Source organism: Rhipicephalus sanguineus, chromosome 2 (assembly GCF_013339695.2).
Source record: "Rhipicephalus sanguineus isolate Rsan-2018 chromosome 2, BIME_Rsan_1.4, whole genome shotgun sequence".
Taxonomy (NCBI): domain Eukaryota; kingdom Metazoa; phylum Arthropoda; class Arachnida; order Ixodida; family Ixodidae; genus Rhipicephalus; species Rhipicephalus sanguineus.
In genome coordinates this window covers 51,792,330-51,808,885 of record NC_051177.1, presented here as the reverse complement: position 1 = coordinate 51,808,885, position 16,556 = coordinate 51,792,330, and the positions used below count along the sequence as shown (strand labels likewise).

General features: G+C 42.4%; 1 protein-coding gene across 2 annotated transcripts in view; it reads right to left on the bottom strand.

The window, feature by feature from the left end:
• LOC119382946 (inositol polyphosphate-4-phosphatase type I A) overlaps positions 1–15,397 on the bottom strand; it is a 38,494-nt gene extending 23,097 nt beyond the window's left edge. For both annotated transcript variants that reach the window (XM_037650881.2, XM_037650882.2), the window contains exons 1-16: positions 15,208–15,397; positions 14,826–14,979; positions 14,532–14,596; positions 12,281–12,368; positions 10,181–10,399; positions 9,908–9,955; positions 8,841–8,959; positions 7,733–7,846; positions 6,131–6,210; positions 5,757–5,865; positions 4,907–5,106; positions 4,017–4,074; positions 3,242–3,452; positions 2,111–2,225; positions 1,244–1,421; positions 219–426 (exon numbers count right to left, since the gene is read on the bottom strand). In XM_037650881.2, coding sequence (XP_037506809.1) covers positions 219–426; positions 1,244–1,421; positions 2,111–2,225; positions 3,242–3,452; positions 4,017–4,074; positions 4,907–5,106; positions 5,757–5,865; positions 6,131–6,210; positions 7,733–7,846; positions 8,841–8,959; positions 9,908–9,955; positions 10,181–10,399; positions 12,281–12,368; positions 14,532–14,596; positions 14,826–14,943 — 1,930 coding nt within the window. In that variant the 5' untranslated portion in view covers positions 14,944–14,979; positions 15,208–15,397. The remainder of the gene's footprint in view (positions 1–218; positions 427–1,243; positions 1,422–2,110; positions 2,226–3,241; positions 3,453–4,016; positions 4,075–4,906; positions 5,107–5,756; positions 5,866–6,130; positions 6,211–7,732; positions 7,847–8,840; positions 8,960–9,907; positions 9,956–10,180; positions 10,400–12,280; positions 12,369–14,531; positions 14,597–14,825; positions 14,980–15,207) is intronic.
• Between the last annotated feature and the right edge of the window lie 1,159 nt (positions 15,398–16,556).

Here is a 16,556-nt window from a genome sequence, read left to right as displayed (position 1 = left end):
GTCCACTCCTCCTTGAAAGCCATGCCTCTGGGTCTGATAATGTGGCAATGTGTATCATGTTTAATCTATTACAATTTTAAATGTTGCATGATGACATAGACATAAGTGTGACAACGTAAATTGAATTTTGTCTCACAAGATGAGAAATCCGATAAAGTCCTCAATGTAGTGCAGATATTTAAAAAAAGAAGGAAAGCCATTTATATTGTTTTGTTTACCAGATGATGCACCCGGCGGTGCCGGAAACTCTCGTGGCAAGGATGCAGACTTGAGACGTGCCACTGGTGGAGGCCGGAGAGAACACTTCGGAGACGTCTTACCAGCACTGGAAATGTCATTGTTTGGCTGGATAAGACGAGCTCCTTCCCAAATAGTCAGTGCTTCGTCGACCAACAGTGGGTTGCACAGCGTTGTCAACTGCTTGGCCTGGGTGTGAAGACAGTAGAAAAGCATGTTACAGCCTCACCCGTGGCGAGTTGTCAACAGGCAACATGGAGCAATGCAGCTAGAATTTTCAAGCCCAACTGAGAAGACATGCTTTCAAAAAAATCAAAGGCCAAATCCCGGAAGGGGTACCAACTAAGCTTTTTCTGAAATGACACATTTCTGGTGCCATTTTTTTAGAAATCTCAATACTTCAAGAAGAACGCAAGTTCATGAAAATGAAAAATTTACACCCACCCACCCATAGCACAAAAAGTTATATACTGCCACGCGTGCTTATTTTTATGTGGGATTGGACTTCAGCCACAAAAACCGTTAACATCGCTTGGCGCAGGGCGCGCTGCAATGTTTGGGAAGCTACGTGATTGTTTCAGATTTTTCTGTTAGGATTACGTGCAGGACGCGAGTATTTAAGATTATTCACGAGCTAAGTGAGCACCAGCAATAACACTGGAAAGTTCAATTACTCGCATATAAAAACCGACAAGCTGCACAGACAATCAGATTACCGATGGCCGACGGCCGTGATCGCTGCCATCAGTGTACAGTGCGCCTTGCTTATGCTTTGAGCTTTTATTTGTGGGCACAAGTTCTTCTAATAAAGATTTCCATATTTACCATTCTTACTGCAGCCTACTTCCCCATCACAGTTATGTCACAATACTAAAAAGTTCATATGCATTTTTTTTAAAAGACAGCTTCTTGATAGACAAAAGATTTATCCTCGTTTAGGACAAATTCTCCACCTTGCTGCAATGTCAAAAATTTTGCTGCACACACAATATATACAACAACAGACCTTGTCACTAATCTTGGTGGCTGCAGCCTCCATGCCCACAATATCCTTTAAATCAGCCAACTGCATCAATTGCTGGACATCGGCTTCAATGTCTTCCCTGATATGTTCAATGCTGAGCACAGCCTGAGCCGCTGTCGATAGCCGGTCGGGACCCAGTATGGACGGTTGGCCCTCCCGCCTGAGATGCAATGAAAGTCACAGCACTTTCTGCAATTTAAGCAGGCAAACCTTTTCAAACGAAAAGACAAAGCCACTATAAGGGCTACAAACATGATATTTACAGAAATTGGTGATGTTAGTCGCCTATAAACTAAGAGTAAATTCACACGATCACGTCAAACCAGATTCAGTTATTTTTATCACCATGTCAAACTATTTTGCTTTAGTGAGTTTTGCAATGGCCATCTCCCTTAACACGTTCTCCCCGCATTAGTGTACCTAGTAACATTATGCCACGGATGGTAAACTCAACAAGAAGCGTTGGTTTATTGTGTGCATAACGCACCAATGAATTAGTGTTCAAAATTGCTACGTACCACATTTACAAAACACAAAAATTCTGCAAATGAAAAAGTGACAATGGCATTATCACTGTTAAAAGGCCACACCACCATCTGCTAACACTGAGCACCTCACATGAAGAACAATTAACTCATGCTCTCATTTAGGCTTAAAAAAAGCTAATTAGTGAGTGATGAGAGCAGCTTTTTCACTTAATATAATGCTGCCAAAAATAGTATGCCTTGCTGACTACCTTCACACTCATGCAACAGCCATTTAGAAAGGTTGAAAAAGGAATGATGACATGAACTTATTGTGCCAAGGCATCTTCAGAGACTTGTTAAAAATCACAAAAGCGCAACTCACTGCAACAAGGGGTAGGCATTCTTCAGCTGATTTAGTAGTTTGTAGAGGCCGCCGTGCAGGAACTTTTGGGCGTAAGCAGTAAATGCCCCCACTGTGACCACATCGTAAACACATTCTGTGAAAGACAAATATAGAAGTGCTGCTTTTAAAAAAGGATAGTCCCAAACATTCCAAATCGCTTGACTTTAATAAGAGTTTGTACGTTGATATGAATTTACTACCATAATGTCCCAAGTTACTGTTCACCTCTTTTTCCTAGAGGTGTAATTTCTCAGAAATTTCACTGTATGTGAAGAGCAGAAGAGAACTGAAAATAGTGCCAGTTGGCTGACCCTTAAGTAGTGTGACTGAGAGTATGTCGCTTCCTCGTTCTTTCGCTCCGCTCCGTTGAGTCACGCCATTCAGGGATCACATGAAAAGCAGAGAGCTGCCAGACATGTGAACTGCGTTTCATATTCACATGTAAATATGAATGAAATTGTGGGGTTTAATGGCCCGACACTCCGCTGCATGTAATGAGGAAGAGTATCATAAAGGGTGCTGTAGATGCTAAGACATTAGCAGGTATAGAAAAACTGAACCAGAAGCCATCACGTAACCATGATAGAATGCGTTCTTCTTCTTCTTTGATAAAGAAACGCAGCCAGCCTTTTCTGGGTGGCTGCGTTTCTTTATCATCTTTTCTACAGGAACGATATTAGTAATTCTGTTAACAATTGTTCTTTACTGTGCACTTAAATTTAAGTACACAATTGTGTTTCCTTTTGCTCCCATCTTAAAACAATGAATCACAGTCACATATTCCTTCTCACCTATCACTCTCATACTCACAGAGCTCGATGGTGAGTATTCATTAACACAAGCTTTCGCAAAGAACATAAAGTACTAGTAATAAGCTTCAACTAAAGTACTAGTGATAGGCTTTAATGTAGTACCTCCAGTGGCTACTGCAAGCTGCTCCTTAAGCACCCAAACAAGTAAGCTATGGCATTCTACATATAGTCTGCAGTACTTCTTCAGAGGTGAGCAATGTCTCGGGTCAACATGTCAATTGCTTCAGGGCAGAGAATCGACAACTGCTGCTTAATTTCTGAACACTCTAAGAAAACAGTCCGCAAATATTGGACTCACTTTTGTGGCTAGTTGTGTTGTGGACCCAAAGCCTCTGCAGGTGCATGTTGACAGGGGCAAACTCCAGCGAAACGAGCCCTTTGGATCGGGACGGTTTGAAGTGGGCACCCCGCTGCTTGGCAAGGTTTTCCAGGGCTTCCGAGTAAGTGTTGATCCGCAGAAGGTGACGCTCTATGGCTAAAAGCTGCTTGGCTTGCCACTCGGGGCTCAGCTGCAAGATGAGAGCGGAGGTAGCGAACATGTTCCAATACCATAAACCAAGAGATGCTGAAGAGTGATGTTAAGTCAAGCTGAAATTGCTCTTCAAAGCTTTTTTTTATTGATGGGGTGGAGAAGCACAGACTAAAAGCCAGGAAAATAAAGACCAAACTTTCCCATTTCATTGTAGCAGACAAACTGCACGGCCTTTAGTTTTATACCCTCTACAGTCATGAGCTTTGTGACAGTGAACACAGCAACGTGTGTGTCTGCTACAAGCAGAGCACCCTTGCAAGGGACTGGCACACTACCATGGTTTAGTGGACGCACACCCGACAGCACTCAACTACATGTCATCTACTAGAGCACAACGGCACATGTGGATAAAGCACCTTTAACTATCCAGTTGTTTAACATTGTCTTTTAACCGACCAGTTGCAAGTGGATAGTTGAAATCCCAAAACATGTGCTCATAGCTCATTGAATGCTTTTATATCACTAATCACTGACCCTTAGACAAATTGCAGCAAATACAATTTATGAAGCCATTACTTCATGAAGCTATCTGCAGACGTACCTCTCTCAGATGAGTGACAGTGTCCATCAGCTGTTTTTCTTCATTTATCCATAGATTTCTAGTGTCATGCAAGAAGGCAAGAAAGAAAGTTTAATGACACAATATTTTGATTCCAAGGTAAAATAGAGTGAGCATAACTGGGAAGTCAAGCTGGCGCACTTTTGTTGCATCACTGTACTTATACAAGGACATCCAATAAGAAGCCTCCATCGAGGTGTTCAGTAAGTTGGAGAAAAAGGCATGTGTCAAATTTAGGGATAGGCAAATAGTAAACTTGAGGTTCGAAACGAATAGTTTGAATAGTACATATCACATATCAGAAAGAAAATAAGCATATTTGTCATGACCCAAATAACTTGCACAATATTTTTAAGAATTGGAGCTATGCATGTGCAAATGTCACTTTTTTGCTTCAAAATGAATTGCTTCAACCTTGAATACTAGTAACAAGATTTGAATAGCAGCAGGGTGCAAGTTCTTAGCGGTAAAATACATTATGTTTTAAAATTTACTATACTTGGCACATATAAGCCTGAATAATGTTTCATAAACTGAAAAATAGTTAATCGACGTGAAGGCAATATGTACATTTAAACCTTGATGTGTGGCCCCGCGACAGTGTGGGTTTCCCATGGATAGCTGATTTCACGGCGTAGCACTCCTGCATTGCAGTGAAACCACCTTTACAGGGGGGTTACATGTGGTCAAATATGTGTCTATTCGTTCATTTCGAATACTTCGAAATTTCGAATAATTTAAATTTGTGTGGAAGCTAGTTCGAATATTCGAAGCACTCGAATATCCACCCATGCCAATACTTGATCAATGCAAAAAAAAAAAGAAAACTGCTGCCAGTCTTCTCATTAAAGTTACTGGCAGGCAACACTTACAGGAGCAGCTGTGGGAAAGAGAAGGACAGCTTGCTCTCAGCCATAATTTCATGCACTCGCAGTTCAGCCCCCAAGCCCGTGTGGAAACGATATGTCTTGGAGCTGAGGCCGTCAAAAATAATCCTGAGCTGGGCGTGCAGAGGTGTACAGGCACGACGTGGCATGCACGCTGGCAACGAGTATGTGCGACGCCGATCCGCCTGCAAACGTAAATGAGTCGCAAACGAAGTTCACATACACGCCGTTGTTGCTTATGTATGTCATTGGGAAAACTTTCCTAGATAAAAAGTAGGAAAGTCGGGGTGCGTTACAACTAACAGTACGCACTGCACTTTATATTCCTGGCATTGAAAAACAGAGCGTGCACCGCAATTTATGGTATGTTAGGAACAAGTCACAGTGCGTGTGCAGCTCAAACCGACAAGTCACGGTGGTCCAGAGAAAATGGTGCTCAGCTGCCGAGTAGAAAGTAACCATTTTGATGCTCGGTTGCCAACGCAGCCACACTACAATATAATGCAAAAACACCTGCATCGGATGGTTTGGGAAAAAATAACCCCACACATTAAATGTTAGCAGTCTAAATCCCCCCTTCCCCTACGCCATTCCTCAAAGCTAACTGTGAAGTTTCGAGACATTAAAACCCACCGCTTAGTAAATTTGAGCAACTTAGGTTCAGAGCCTTTCTAGTTAGCACTGCATCACAAAAGAAATGACAAAGGGCCCTCACCTTGCAGCCCCTTACCAACCTGTAAAATCATCGTGTTTCCCCAGCTCATAGTTTTCCTTCAGCAATTAAAGCAGCACTTTTTACAAACTAGATTACACAAACTGAAACCTGTCATCATACCGTAGGCCAGAAAAGGTCCTGTGCATCCTTTTTGCTTGCCATGGTAAGCTCTGGTTCAAGTTCCCTGGCAGTCACAGTCACAAAACCCACATTTTCATAGGACGGTGATCTGCAGATGGGTAAAAGAAAAATGCATTTATGACAAATGTCATCATGCTGGAAGTGCAGCGAATATCTAATGATCAAACTAATCAAAGAGATCATGGCTTAAAAATCTTGATGGAGACGCAGAGAATATTTAATGATCAAATTAAACAAAGATATTATGGCTTAAAAACAAAGGTTGTTTTAAAGAGGGCCATGCTGCCAGACACCTTCCAGTAACATGTGCAATTGAAAAACACAGCAACGTTTTTTAAAGAAGATAGGCTTACATGAGGGCAAGACGGAGGAAGCAGCCAGGCATTTGGACTAGTGTGCCAAGGGCAAATGTGGCTTCGCCTAGCAAAGTTTTCTGAAAAAGCAGCAATAGCAAACACACAAGAAATGTGTAAATGGGAAGCTTATGATACATCCAAGAATTCTACACAATTTTTCCCAGGCAAGGGCTACATCTCTTTTAGTAAACTTGAGCCAATTTTTGTGGGTGCTGCCATCACATGAGCAAAAATTAAGTAAATTCGCACCTGCTTTGAAAAACCTATTATTTCTTTGACGGCTGTGTGACGACCGCAGGAAGCCTTTATTGCAGGCTTTCTTTGTAACCGCTATGAAACTCCGTAGAGGGGAACACGACAGTTAACGTGACATGCCTTTACCATTTAAAGGGACACTAAAGGCAAATAACAATTTATGTCAGAGTGAAAGCTCAATGTATGACAACATCTAAAACGGCAATATTATCAACAGCAGTGCCCAACTTACCTAGAAATTAAGCTAAATGTATCACACGATGAGCGCCATGAGCGGCACATTTTCAAAATGATCCCGATGACGAATGAGTCTGCCTGCAATTAATCACTAGTAATGAAACTAGCAGCAATAAAAAAAGAACCTTCCGTGCATCAAGAGACGTAATAAAATGCTGTTTGTTCGTTTCTGTTTGATTCATGGAAAAAAGAACCTCTTTGGCATTGCCATGGGGAACGGCGCACATGGTTTAAATGTTCTGTTTTTGCCGAAATGCGCTTCGCCCGGCACACTGCTTCGCTCACGCAGTCGCGTCTAATGGTAGTTTCGGTATCACGTACTGCCGCGTGTGTTTTGCGCGCTAGTAAAAGTCGCTCTGACAGAAAGTTCGACAAAATGCCTCATGCATGTGATGTTGCCGGATGCCCGAATGGCGCACGCCGCCGTGCAGTAAAGGCGGGCAACGTTGGGCACGGCAGCAGTGACGTGAGAAACACCGCTTTCAGGCGGGTTATTTGAAGTGCGCTAACGCGATGCGGACCACTAAAACATGATTTTATTTCAAAATAAGCACTTCCTTGGCACAAAAGTAGCACTACGAGGTTTCTGGACCGTTATTTCAACAATCAACGTCGACTTAATATTTGCCTTTAGTGTCCCTTTAAACACAGTAGAACCTCATTAAAAAAAAGCTCTAAGGGACCGCGGAAATATGTTCCATTTAAAGGGGGTATTGTTTACTGATAAAGATGTATGCACCATACACTTTACTGCCTCGGGGTAAAAAAAAAGCCAAGTGGTGGTAACTAACCAGGGAAGTGGTCGTAACTATTCAATTCTGAACTGGGAATGGTGTCTTGCTGGCTATAAATACAAGGCTTCTGGAAAAAAATTATTGACAATGCTCACAAGCTGACATGTATAGACTATAAAATTGGTTCGAATTTCTCTCCTCAGTCTAATCAACTTTTTTAAAACCCACTCACTATCATTTGTTTTACACACATGCTGTAAGTGCACATGCAAAAAAAGAAACAGTCTAAAAATGAACAGAAAAACCTTCATTAGACAAGTGGACTTCAATGTGGCACTGTGGAGATAAAAGAAAGCAAAAACATGTCACTCACAGTGGAGGTAACTCGTTCCCGGACATCGTAAACACAGAGCTTGACCTCGGTGGTAGCGCACGCTTGCTTTTTTAGGAATCCCACAGTGGTCAGGAAACATGGGTTGCTGCTCTTCTGCACAGAGAAACGAGCACAGAGTCCTTTTTACGGGCAGTTTATCGTAGGCCACACTTATTAACAGTGGCTGCTCGAAATTCACATTAGTGTACTGCCCAACACAACACAGCATTGAAATAAACAACCAAATGAATCCAACAAACATTTAGACCAAGGAAAGCATGGGGGACATTAATTGTTGTCTTCAACTGTAGTGTAGTAATTATGACGTAAATTTAAATTAACTAAATAGTACAAAAAATCACCCCTTCCATTGGTGGGATCCAAACCCACAACCTTCAACTCAAGTGTCCAATGCTCTACCTGCACTACACTGGAGTTGAAGAAAACAATTAATGTCCCCTATGTTTTCCTTGGCCTAACTGTCTGTTGGATTCATTTTGTTGTGTCCAACAAACGAGTCCTTTGAAAAAATTCCCCTTCTTTCGTTCAGCACTGAAGTAAAGAGATGCAGAGATTTTTCTCCCCATATACCACAAGGTAGGTGGTCACATCATCAGAACAATTTCATCTATGCTGCGAACTCAAGCTAATAAGGTGTCACAGTGATCGTCACATTCACCACAAGACAAAGGTCCCTAATTACCCTAATTTATGAATTGCTCCTCCTGCCTTTAGCCAACTCATTCAATCTTAAATTGCACTTCTCTTGTGAGCACCAATTCTGCAATTCTAATCATGCTCTATTGCTATAATATTGTATTATGCCATGATGCAATTAGACCAACCGAAAAAGGTGAAAATGTTCGGCCAGTGACGACAACACCTTTAGCGCCTGTGTACGTGTTCTCCCTACTTGTCCCGTCTTCATAATTTTGCGCTAAACACTTCAGACAACACCTAAGCTTAAAAAAAACATTATTGGTTTCCTTAAATATATTACAGTATCCATTAGTACACTTCACCACTTAGTATGCTCGATTTATGCCACAATATGCCGGATGAAAATGCAAAAATGCACTTTGAAAAGCTGCTTCTTATAAAAACTTACTTCAACAACTTCGGTCTGAGCAAACTTGCTCCACAGTCCATGCCGAGGCCTTCCAGTGAGAACGACAACAAGTGGGTTGGGAGCCTGGCCATCAGCATCACAGCGCAAGTTGTCACATGCTGTGTGTGGTATGAAAAAGAAAGTTTTTCAACATTCCTTTAATTCAATAAGTTCATTTGAACTCTAAACTGTGCAAGGAGACTCATTGTAATACGGCAGTGGTAAACCTGTATCTACACAATATCTGATTGCTGAAGAAAAATAAAGCAATTTAGAAATCACAATCAATAAACAGCGCTATGAAAGAATAAGACGCACTGTATACGAGTGTAAAAAAAAAGCATTTTTTGGTAGCTAACACATTGAAAAAGTGGGCAGCCAAGCCGAAACTTGGCATCAGCTATTGCTGTTCTGGTTTACACATGTTCGAATTTGTTATAATTGGAATGCCAATATGATTCTGGAAAATGGGCCTAAGCACAGGATTTCTTGGAACTGTATGTGCCACAGGATTTATTGGAACGGTGTGTTTGAATTAACTTTCATAATTTTGATATGCCCCTCAATGTGGTTACTAATTAAGAGAGAAACAGAGACAAACAACCAGTGATTTCACTGGCAATATATGCACAAACTTTGCTGTCGACCATTTCTATGACAGCTTGGTGACAAGTATAATACTATCATTCAGTCTCAATCCCCTCGTCTTCATTATTCAGTGACAGTCACAGCTGAAACACTTGGCGTACGCTAATGCCTTCATAGTCAACACCATGCCCATGTTACAAAAAATAAAAATGCGGCCATGTGGTATCACCATAAAACAGCTGAGTGCTATACTCTGAAGCACTCGATGCCTTGCTGTTCTTTTCTTTTTGTATTGTGCCGTGCTTGGGTATCCACCTGTTTTGATAAAAGCAGAATTAACACAGTAGCCTGCTTTGATGTCTTCTCTTCTTTTCCTTCTCAACAGCACCTCTCTCTCTCTCTCTGTCTCTCTCAGAAAAAGAAGATAAAAAAGGTAGTGATGTGACAGGAAGCAAAAAAAAAAGTGACTTGTCACTCACCAAGCCCGAGTTCAAGGAATGGTTCATTTTGAAGTGGGTCTTTCTTGTCTGCAAAATGAACAGCATCAATGCAGAGCCTCATTATAAGGTGAAATAATCATTTCGTACTAGCATCTCATCCTATAATCTTGCTAAGAATCATGGAGCAAACGAAAGAGTCCGGATGACCTGACATTTAGCACTAGCCCTTTTCTTAGACAAAGCAAATTAACTACATCAACTTTTTAGTGAATCTTTCCATTTACTGAATCTGCAAACTTGCTGCTGACTCACTCGAAGAGGAGGCGTCCTCATCCTGAGAGCGCTTGCAAGATGACCCGCTGTACAGACCAGGGTCGGACTCTCGCTGACGTGACAGGAGACGGGCACGAAGAATTTGCACTTCCTCCCGCACACGCTCATAACTGGAGTCCCGCAACACGCTCGTCCATGCCTCGCGCTCCGAGGAACCTTGGGCTGCCATGTGTATGGCCAGCTCATCCCCTTCAAAGGCTGTGTAGTATTTTTACATCAAATTCACCACACACATAGCAAATCTTTGCACACCTAAGCCATACACCCAAAAAGAAGCCTCGGAAATGAGGGTAAAATTGCGAACCATATTTGATTTTCTCAATTACTTATTTTTATGCTGTGATAAGAGCTAAATGTAAGAACGCGAAACATGCAGACAAAGAGACAGAGCTGAACACGACAGGGCTTCAGGTCTGCTCAGTTGGTGTTTCGCACTCAAGCAGTTGGCAATAGTTAACTTAGAGTCAACAATAGCCAATGCCACTTTAGGATCACCTTACAATATCCAACGGAAAAGGAGTAACAGTAATGTCACATTATAAGAAACATAGTTACACTAGAATTCCTTACTATTAATGCTTTACAACTATTATGGGGGCTGAAGAATGATTTAAATTTCCACAGTTACCTGAAGCAATCTTAACAGCTGTGTAAGAAGGCCAACTTTACAGTGAAACCTATGGCTTAATCATCTTTGCAGCTCAAAGAACTATATTATTATAACCTGTGCATAAAACTACATACAGCAATGCTGCACTCTTTACATTACAAATGTATTCTCACATAAAGGTCGATTCAAAACAGCTGAAGTAGCCTATATATATGCGACATTTCACCGTAATAGGCATGCGCCCGTGGCATACAGGTTAGAGCAGTTGGTTTTTGAACTGGGGATGCCATGTTCAAATTCAGCCGTGGGAATGTTAAAGGGGTCATGAACCACTTTTCCAAGTAATGATCTAATGACCTCAGTATCAGAGTTTACTGCCTCCCGAATCGATCGCCGCAAAAACTTCTCGAATCCGTCAAGAATGAGCGGGGTTACGGGGGTTTGGCGCACCACTCTCAGCGCTTTCTCTTTTTTCTTGTGCCGACGAGCGCACTGGAAGCTACACAGGGAGGGATGGCACTGGGAAAAGAAGTTACGTCAGCACGCGTCATGAAATGCGATCGCTCTTCCGTTGTGATTCGCATGCATGAGTGCAGCTACCGTGTAAAGTTAACAGACTGAGGAGTGCAGCGCCGGCAAGTGGTGGCACCCCCGTGGCAAGATGCACATCTGATCCAAACGCCGCTCTCGATTTATGTCGGCTATTGGCCAGTGAGGATGCTGTCTTTTGCAACACAGAGAAGCAGATACGCGATGTCAACCGGCAGACGCCTTGCCCACCGACGAGAGTGAGAACCAGCCTCTGTTCGAAAAGAGGGCGCCTGAGAAAACAGCAACTTCGCGCTCCGCTTGTAGCCTTTACGTGGCACGCACAACTGCAATATTTGGCTGAGCAGTTCATAGCTGTGTCAGCTTTCCACAGGATGTGTTTTTTCAACAAGCCCAAAGGGTGCTTCATGACACACTTAAATAATAAAACTGAAGTCAATGCATGTTTCTGCACTTCCTTTCTTTACATCCTGTTTCTTACCAGCGTGGAGTTGAAGAGTGTATCTTCCAATGCACACTCAGTCATCCTTCATGTCAATTGATTAGTACCAGATGCAAGCTCACTGATATCAGATGGTCTAAGCAACCGAACAAAGGCAGTACAAAAAAAAAAAAGAAATGCAAGTGCTGATTAATTATAATGAGAAAAAGATAAAGAAGCCAAACTGCCACTTATAAATGAATGTAAGAAATACAGACGCACTTTATAAACTTTTTTGTCCCCAGCAATAGTGGAAAGAAACAAGTCACCACTCATAGTCACGCAATTTTCAAAAAAAAACTTGGGACTCTCCTGTATAGTTTGGACACCTCTAATACTTCTGTCAACTAGCCTACAGCACAGAACAAAAACTTTAAAATGATCTAAGCCAGGTTTCATTCCTCAAAACAGACTGACAGGTCATGCAAACACAACTCACCAATTGTGAAACAATAGAGGCCTCCAGAAATGGGGCCATCCTTCACAGAATGTCGCTCGAGAACAATCACTCCAACTGGTTCGGAACACTGAAAAATAAAAAGCCTGCCATTTTTTTCCCCTCCTCCTCAACAACACGCTGAGCCAGGCTTTTCCCATCAAAATAGACACAAATTTTATTGCACGCATGGTTGGTTGGAATGCAGTAGTACGCCTGAAAGGAACTGCATATGTTTCTGCACAGGATATTTGGCGTCTTCTGCTGGTTCATTCAATCTGTGTAACGTTCATTTCCTACACCATTACAGTATTTTCATTGTAACTCACAGCAGGAAAAACAGAGCTGCTACGTATATATTGAATTGGTCAGCAAGTTTATTTCAAAATGTGGACTCCACTATTCAAACAAGAAAAATTAGAGAAGCACACATAAGAAACTGTCGGGTTTCTCATTAAATGGGCCAACAAAACAGACCACCATCTGCGAACTGTTCATAATAGGTAATATCAATGCAATAACATAAGCCTGCACATGACTATGTGCCGTCAGCATTGGCAATTTTCAGAGCATTGATTTTGGCATGCTATTCTTGTAGCCCTTTCTTGAAGGTAACAGAGTTATTACGGCAAGGGTCTATCCGGACATGCACGTGAGACGCGGAGCATGTTTCAAGCATTATTATTTCTCTTAGCACTTTTGATTCTGAGGAAAACATAAGTGTCTAGCTGTAGAGTGCACTCAATGTGAAAATGTTTTTAAAAGTGAGAAGGCAGAATGGTGTTAGACTGAATTAAGAAAATATGCCCCATGATTAGGAGTTGCATTAGTACAATGTTTGACTATAATAAAAGTAGTAATTAAGTGTGCCATTGATGATATTGCAAACACTGTGCATTACACTGACTGTCGTTCACTGAAACAGGACCGGGATTGTTGAAATTTATGGTTTTTGTGTGAAACGTGGCACACAAACAATAGGACACATTTGTATGGCTTTGCCTTTTCATTGTTCTTGTCGCGCTGTATCACAATGAACTAGTACCAACCAGCCCAGTTCACTGCACTGCTATAGTAATGTAAATGCTTTCTAAAGGTACCGATATAAGCGTAACTATCCACCATTAGTTGAAACAGGCATCCCTTAAATGAAATGATTAAGAAATGACTATGATTTCACATTCAGGCGGGTGACCAAATGCCTTAAGCTCTTTGGCTTATTCCAGGAACACCGAAATCTCATCATTTTTACAAGGCGTGAAATTACAGCCAATTTTTGCAGAAATGTTGATACTCGGAGTCCTATCTGTGAAAGCTTCAGTGGCAGTTTAGAGGCTGCAGCATTGCACTGCTAAGCACGATGGTGCGCAATTGATTCCCAGCCATAGTGGCAGCATTTCGATGAAGATGCAATGCAAGAAGACTCGTGCCTTTGTATTGAGATGTTAGTTCAAGAACAATAGGAGGTCAAAATTAATCTGCAGTCCTTCATTATGATGCGCCTCATAATGATATTGTCAATTTGGAATCTAAATCCCATAACTATGTGGGGCGTTTCCGCCGCACAAAAGAGAAGTCGACTGCAGGTGATCTATAACAGTATATGAAAAAAAAAAAAATTGTCCAGCTCATCTGAATTTTTGCTTCTTCAGAAATAAGTTTACTCTTCAAAATGTAAAATAAAGCGAATGTTCTCGTAAGAACTGATCTACCCACAGCATTTAATCAATCCCTAACCAGTGACCCTTGGCTTCCTGCAAAAGGAGCGTGGGCACTTTATTTCAGCAGGTGTTTCAGGATGCTTCAACAAGGTAATCAAGCTCACACTGGAACCTGCCTCCAAATACACTTCAGGCTGCTGTCCCTATTTGTTACCAGTGGAGTCAATGTAAAGGTTTACCATTAAATGCTGACATACTATCCATGGCAAAATTACTTTAGCCAGTCATAGCGAGCGGGTAGTTTTATATGTTATCATACAGCATAACTTAAGACGTTGCTGCCAACCTTTTCTGGAAATTGGCTCTGATTGGTGGTAAAGGTACAAACGGCGAACCTCATAACCACAATTTGTCACAGCAACTGCAACTGTATAAGCTTAAGCCCAACCATAACAGCTCGGAAATCACGGCGAAACAAGTATAGTAACAGGACATCATGTAATGGAAATTGCTGCTCAAGAGCGATCGCTCAGCGCTATAAGCGTGATTGGTTTAATCCTCGACAAGAAACCACTATTTATAAGCACACTTACCGGATCTTTCGTCTTGTAGTAGAAAAAAAGGTTGCCTCTTAGCCGGCACCATCGTTCCGTGAACACTGCGTAATCAAAAACGATATATGTAATTAGTGCGCGATGATAATTCCGTCGAGCAGGACGAAATTAAGCGCTTGCTTCTTGTTTAGACATGCGTAAGATCATCTGCATCCAACGTGTCTGTATCCCGTGACAGCATTGTAGTTTAACATTCTTTTCAACAGGCTGCTATGCGAAAGGAAGACAACAGAGGGAAGCGAATATAACCATCGAAAAAGAAAGGAAGTTTACCATCGTTTCGCCGGAAGAGTCCTTCCTGCCTCTCCTTGATGAAGAGCACGCCCTCCTTTTCGAATTTGTACGACGGCTGTGATGCGACGGCGGCGATTTCCTTGGCATTGAATCGCATTGGCAGCGAAATTCATCGGGTCCGGCTCAAAGCAACCTGTCAGAGGCGCGCAGTCAATTGCGTTAAAACGCGATCAATGCGGAAGCCGCTTGGGCCGATCGGGGTTACACCATGTATGGCACGCCTGTGCTTTATATGTTGTAATGTTTCTTACGCGCCGTGTAATTGACACAAACACGTATCAGACCACCGCGTGCGATAACAGCTGACTGCAATGCTCGGACGATTGCTCGCAGATCGACAAGTGCGAGCACAGTAACTTACCGCACCGCTGCTCCTTTTCCTACGATCGCTGCAATTACAGCGTACATTTGGCGAACGAAACCGACGAAACCTACGCATGTATATGTGGGCTCCTTAACAAGAGCACGAAACGCTTTCGCAAACAAAAATGCGCTATGAAAATACGCTTCAAACGAGAACTAACGCCAGCCGACGAGCAAGCCGGATGAGCCATGAGCGGCATCACTGTCTCGCACAGAGCGATATATGGAATGTATTCAGTTACTAAAGTGGTGAGTATTACTGAAAACAATACTATTAGCGCAGTTAAGGTGTATTACTTCACTACTTGTCAATTTTGTTTTTAGCGGCGCGCTGCGCATCGCGCTATCATCATCAATCGAAACCGCATTTTCCCATGCGTACTTAGCGCCGCGGTAAAAAAAAGTTGACTGCTGCTGAAGAGAAGCGGTTTATTTCGTATTTTCCGTCTAAAAAGCCTGCGAGCTGCCGTGATTATCTGCGGTGTCATTCACGTTACCATGAATTCCGAGGAAGAACTGAAGAGCTTCATCGAAGGTGAGACCCAAAAGCAACGGTACCAGTACCTCGTGCACGAACTCACGGAAAAGTGCTGGGATGTCTGCGTCGAAAAACCCGGCGCCAGGATGGACTCGAAGACGGAAAACTGTATTCAGAACTGCGTCAACAGGTTCATCGACACAACAAACCTCATCGTTGATCGTCTAGGAAAAACGTCCATGGATTCGGAGCTCGTTCAGTGAACCGATTGAGCTTGAGCCGCTGTACTTGCACTTCACTTAGCGAATTCATTGTCGTGCGATTGCATCGCAATAAATGCTTGTTTCGTCAGCATTTTTTAACTAATCAATCGTTCTGCGTGTACGTTTTCGTATTGCAAGGAGCTGGGAAAGTTCTACCGCGGTTCTATTATCTTTTTTTTTTTTTTTGAACCAGAATCTCGTATCATGCTTTCATGCTTATCGTTGCTACGTCGCGACATGGCTGAGACTCCCATCGCACCAAGGCTGTTGATCTCTACCTAGTGGCTAGAACGCATTTGCTAATATAATAACTTATGGGGTTATACGTCCCAAAATCACGGTATGATGAGAGACGCCGTACAGGAGGGCTCCGGAAATTTAGAGCACCTGAGGTTCTTTTACGTGCACCCATATCTAAGTACACGGGCATAGAGGAAAAAAAATCACAGCATATCCACGGAGTGAATGATGATGAGTGGGCGAAGCTGCGGAGGTTCATCGGTAAACCGTGAATCTTCCGTGAATTCTGCCCAGTACATCATCACCGACGTGAGATCGGGCGCGTTTATACTAAAGGTTCGATGAGTTATGACGACTTGCAGCTCA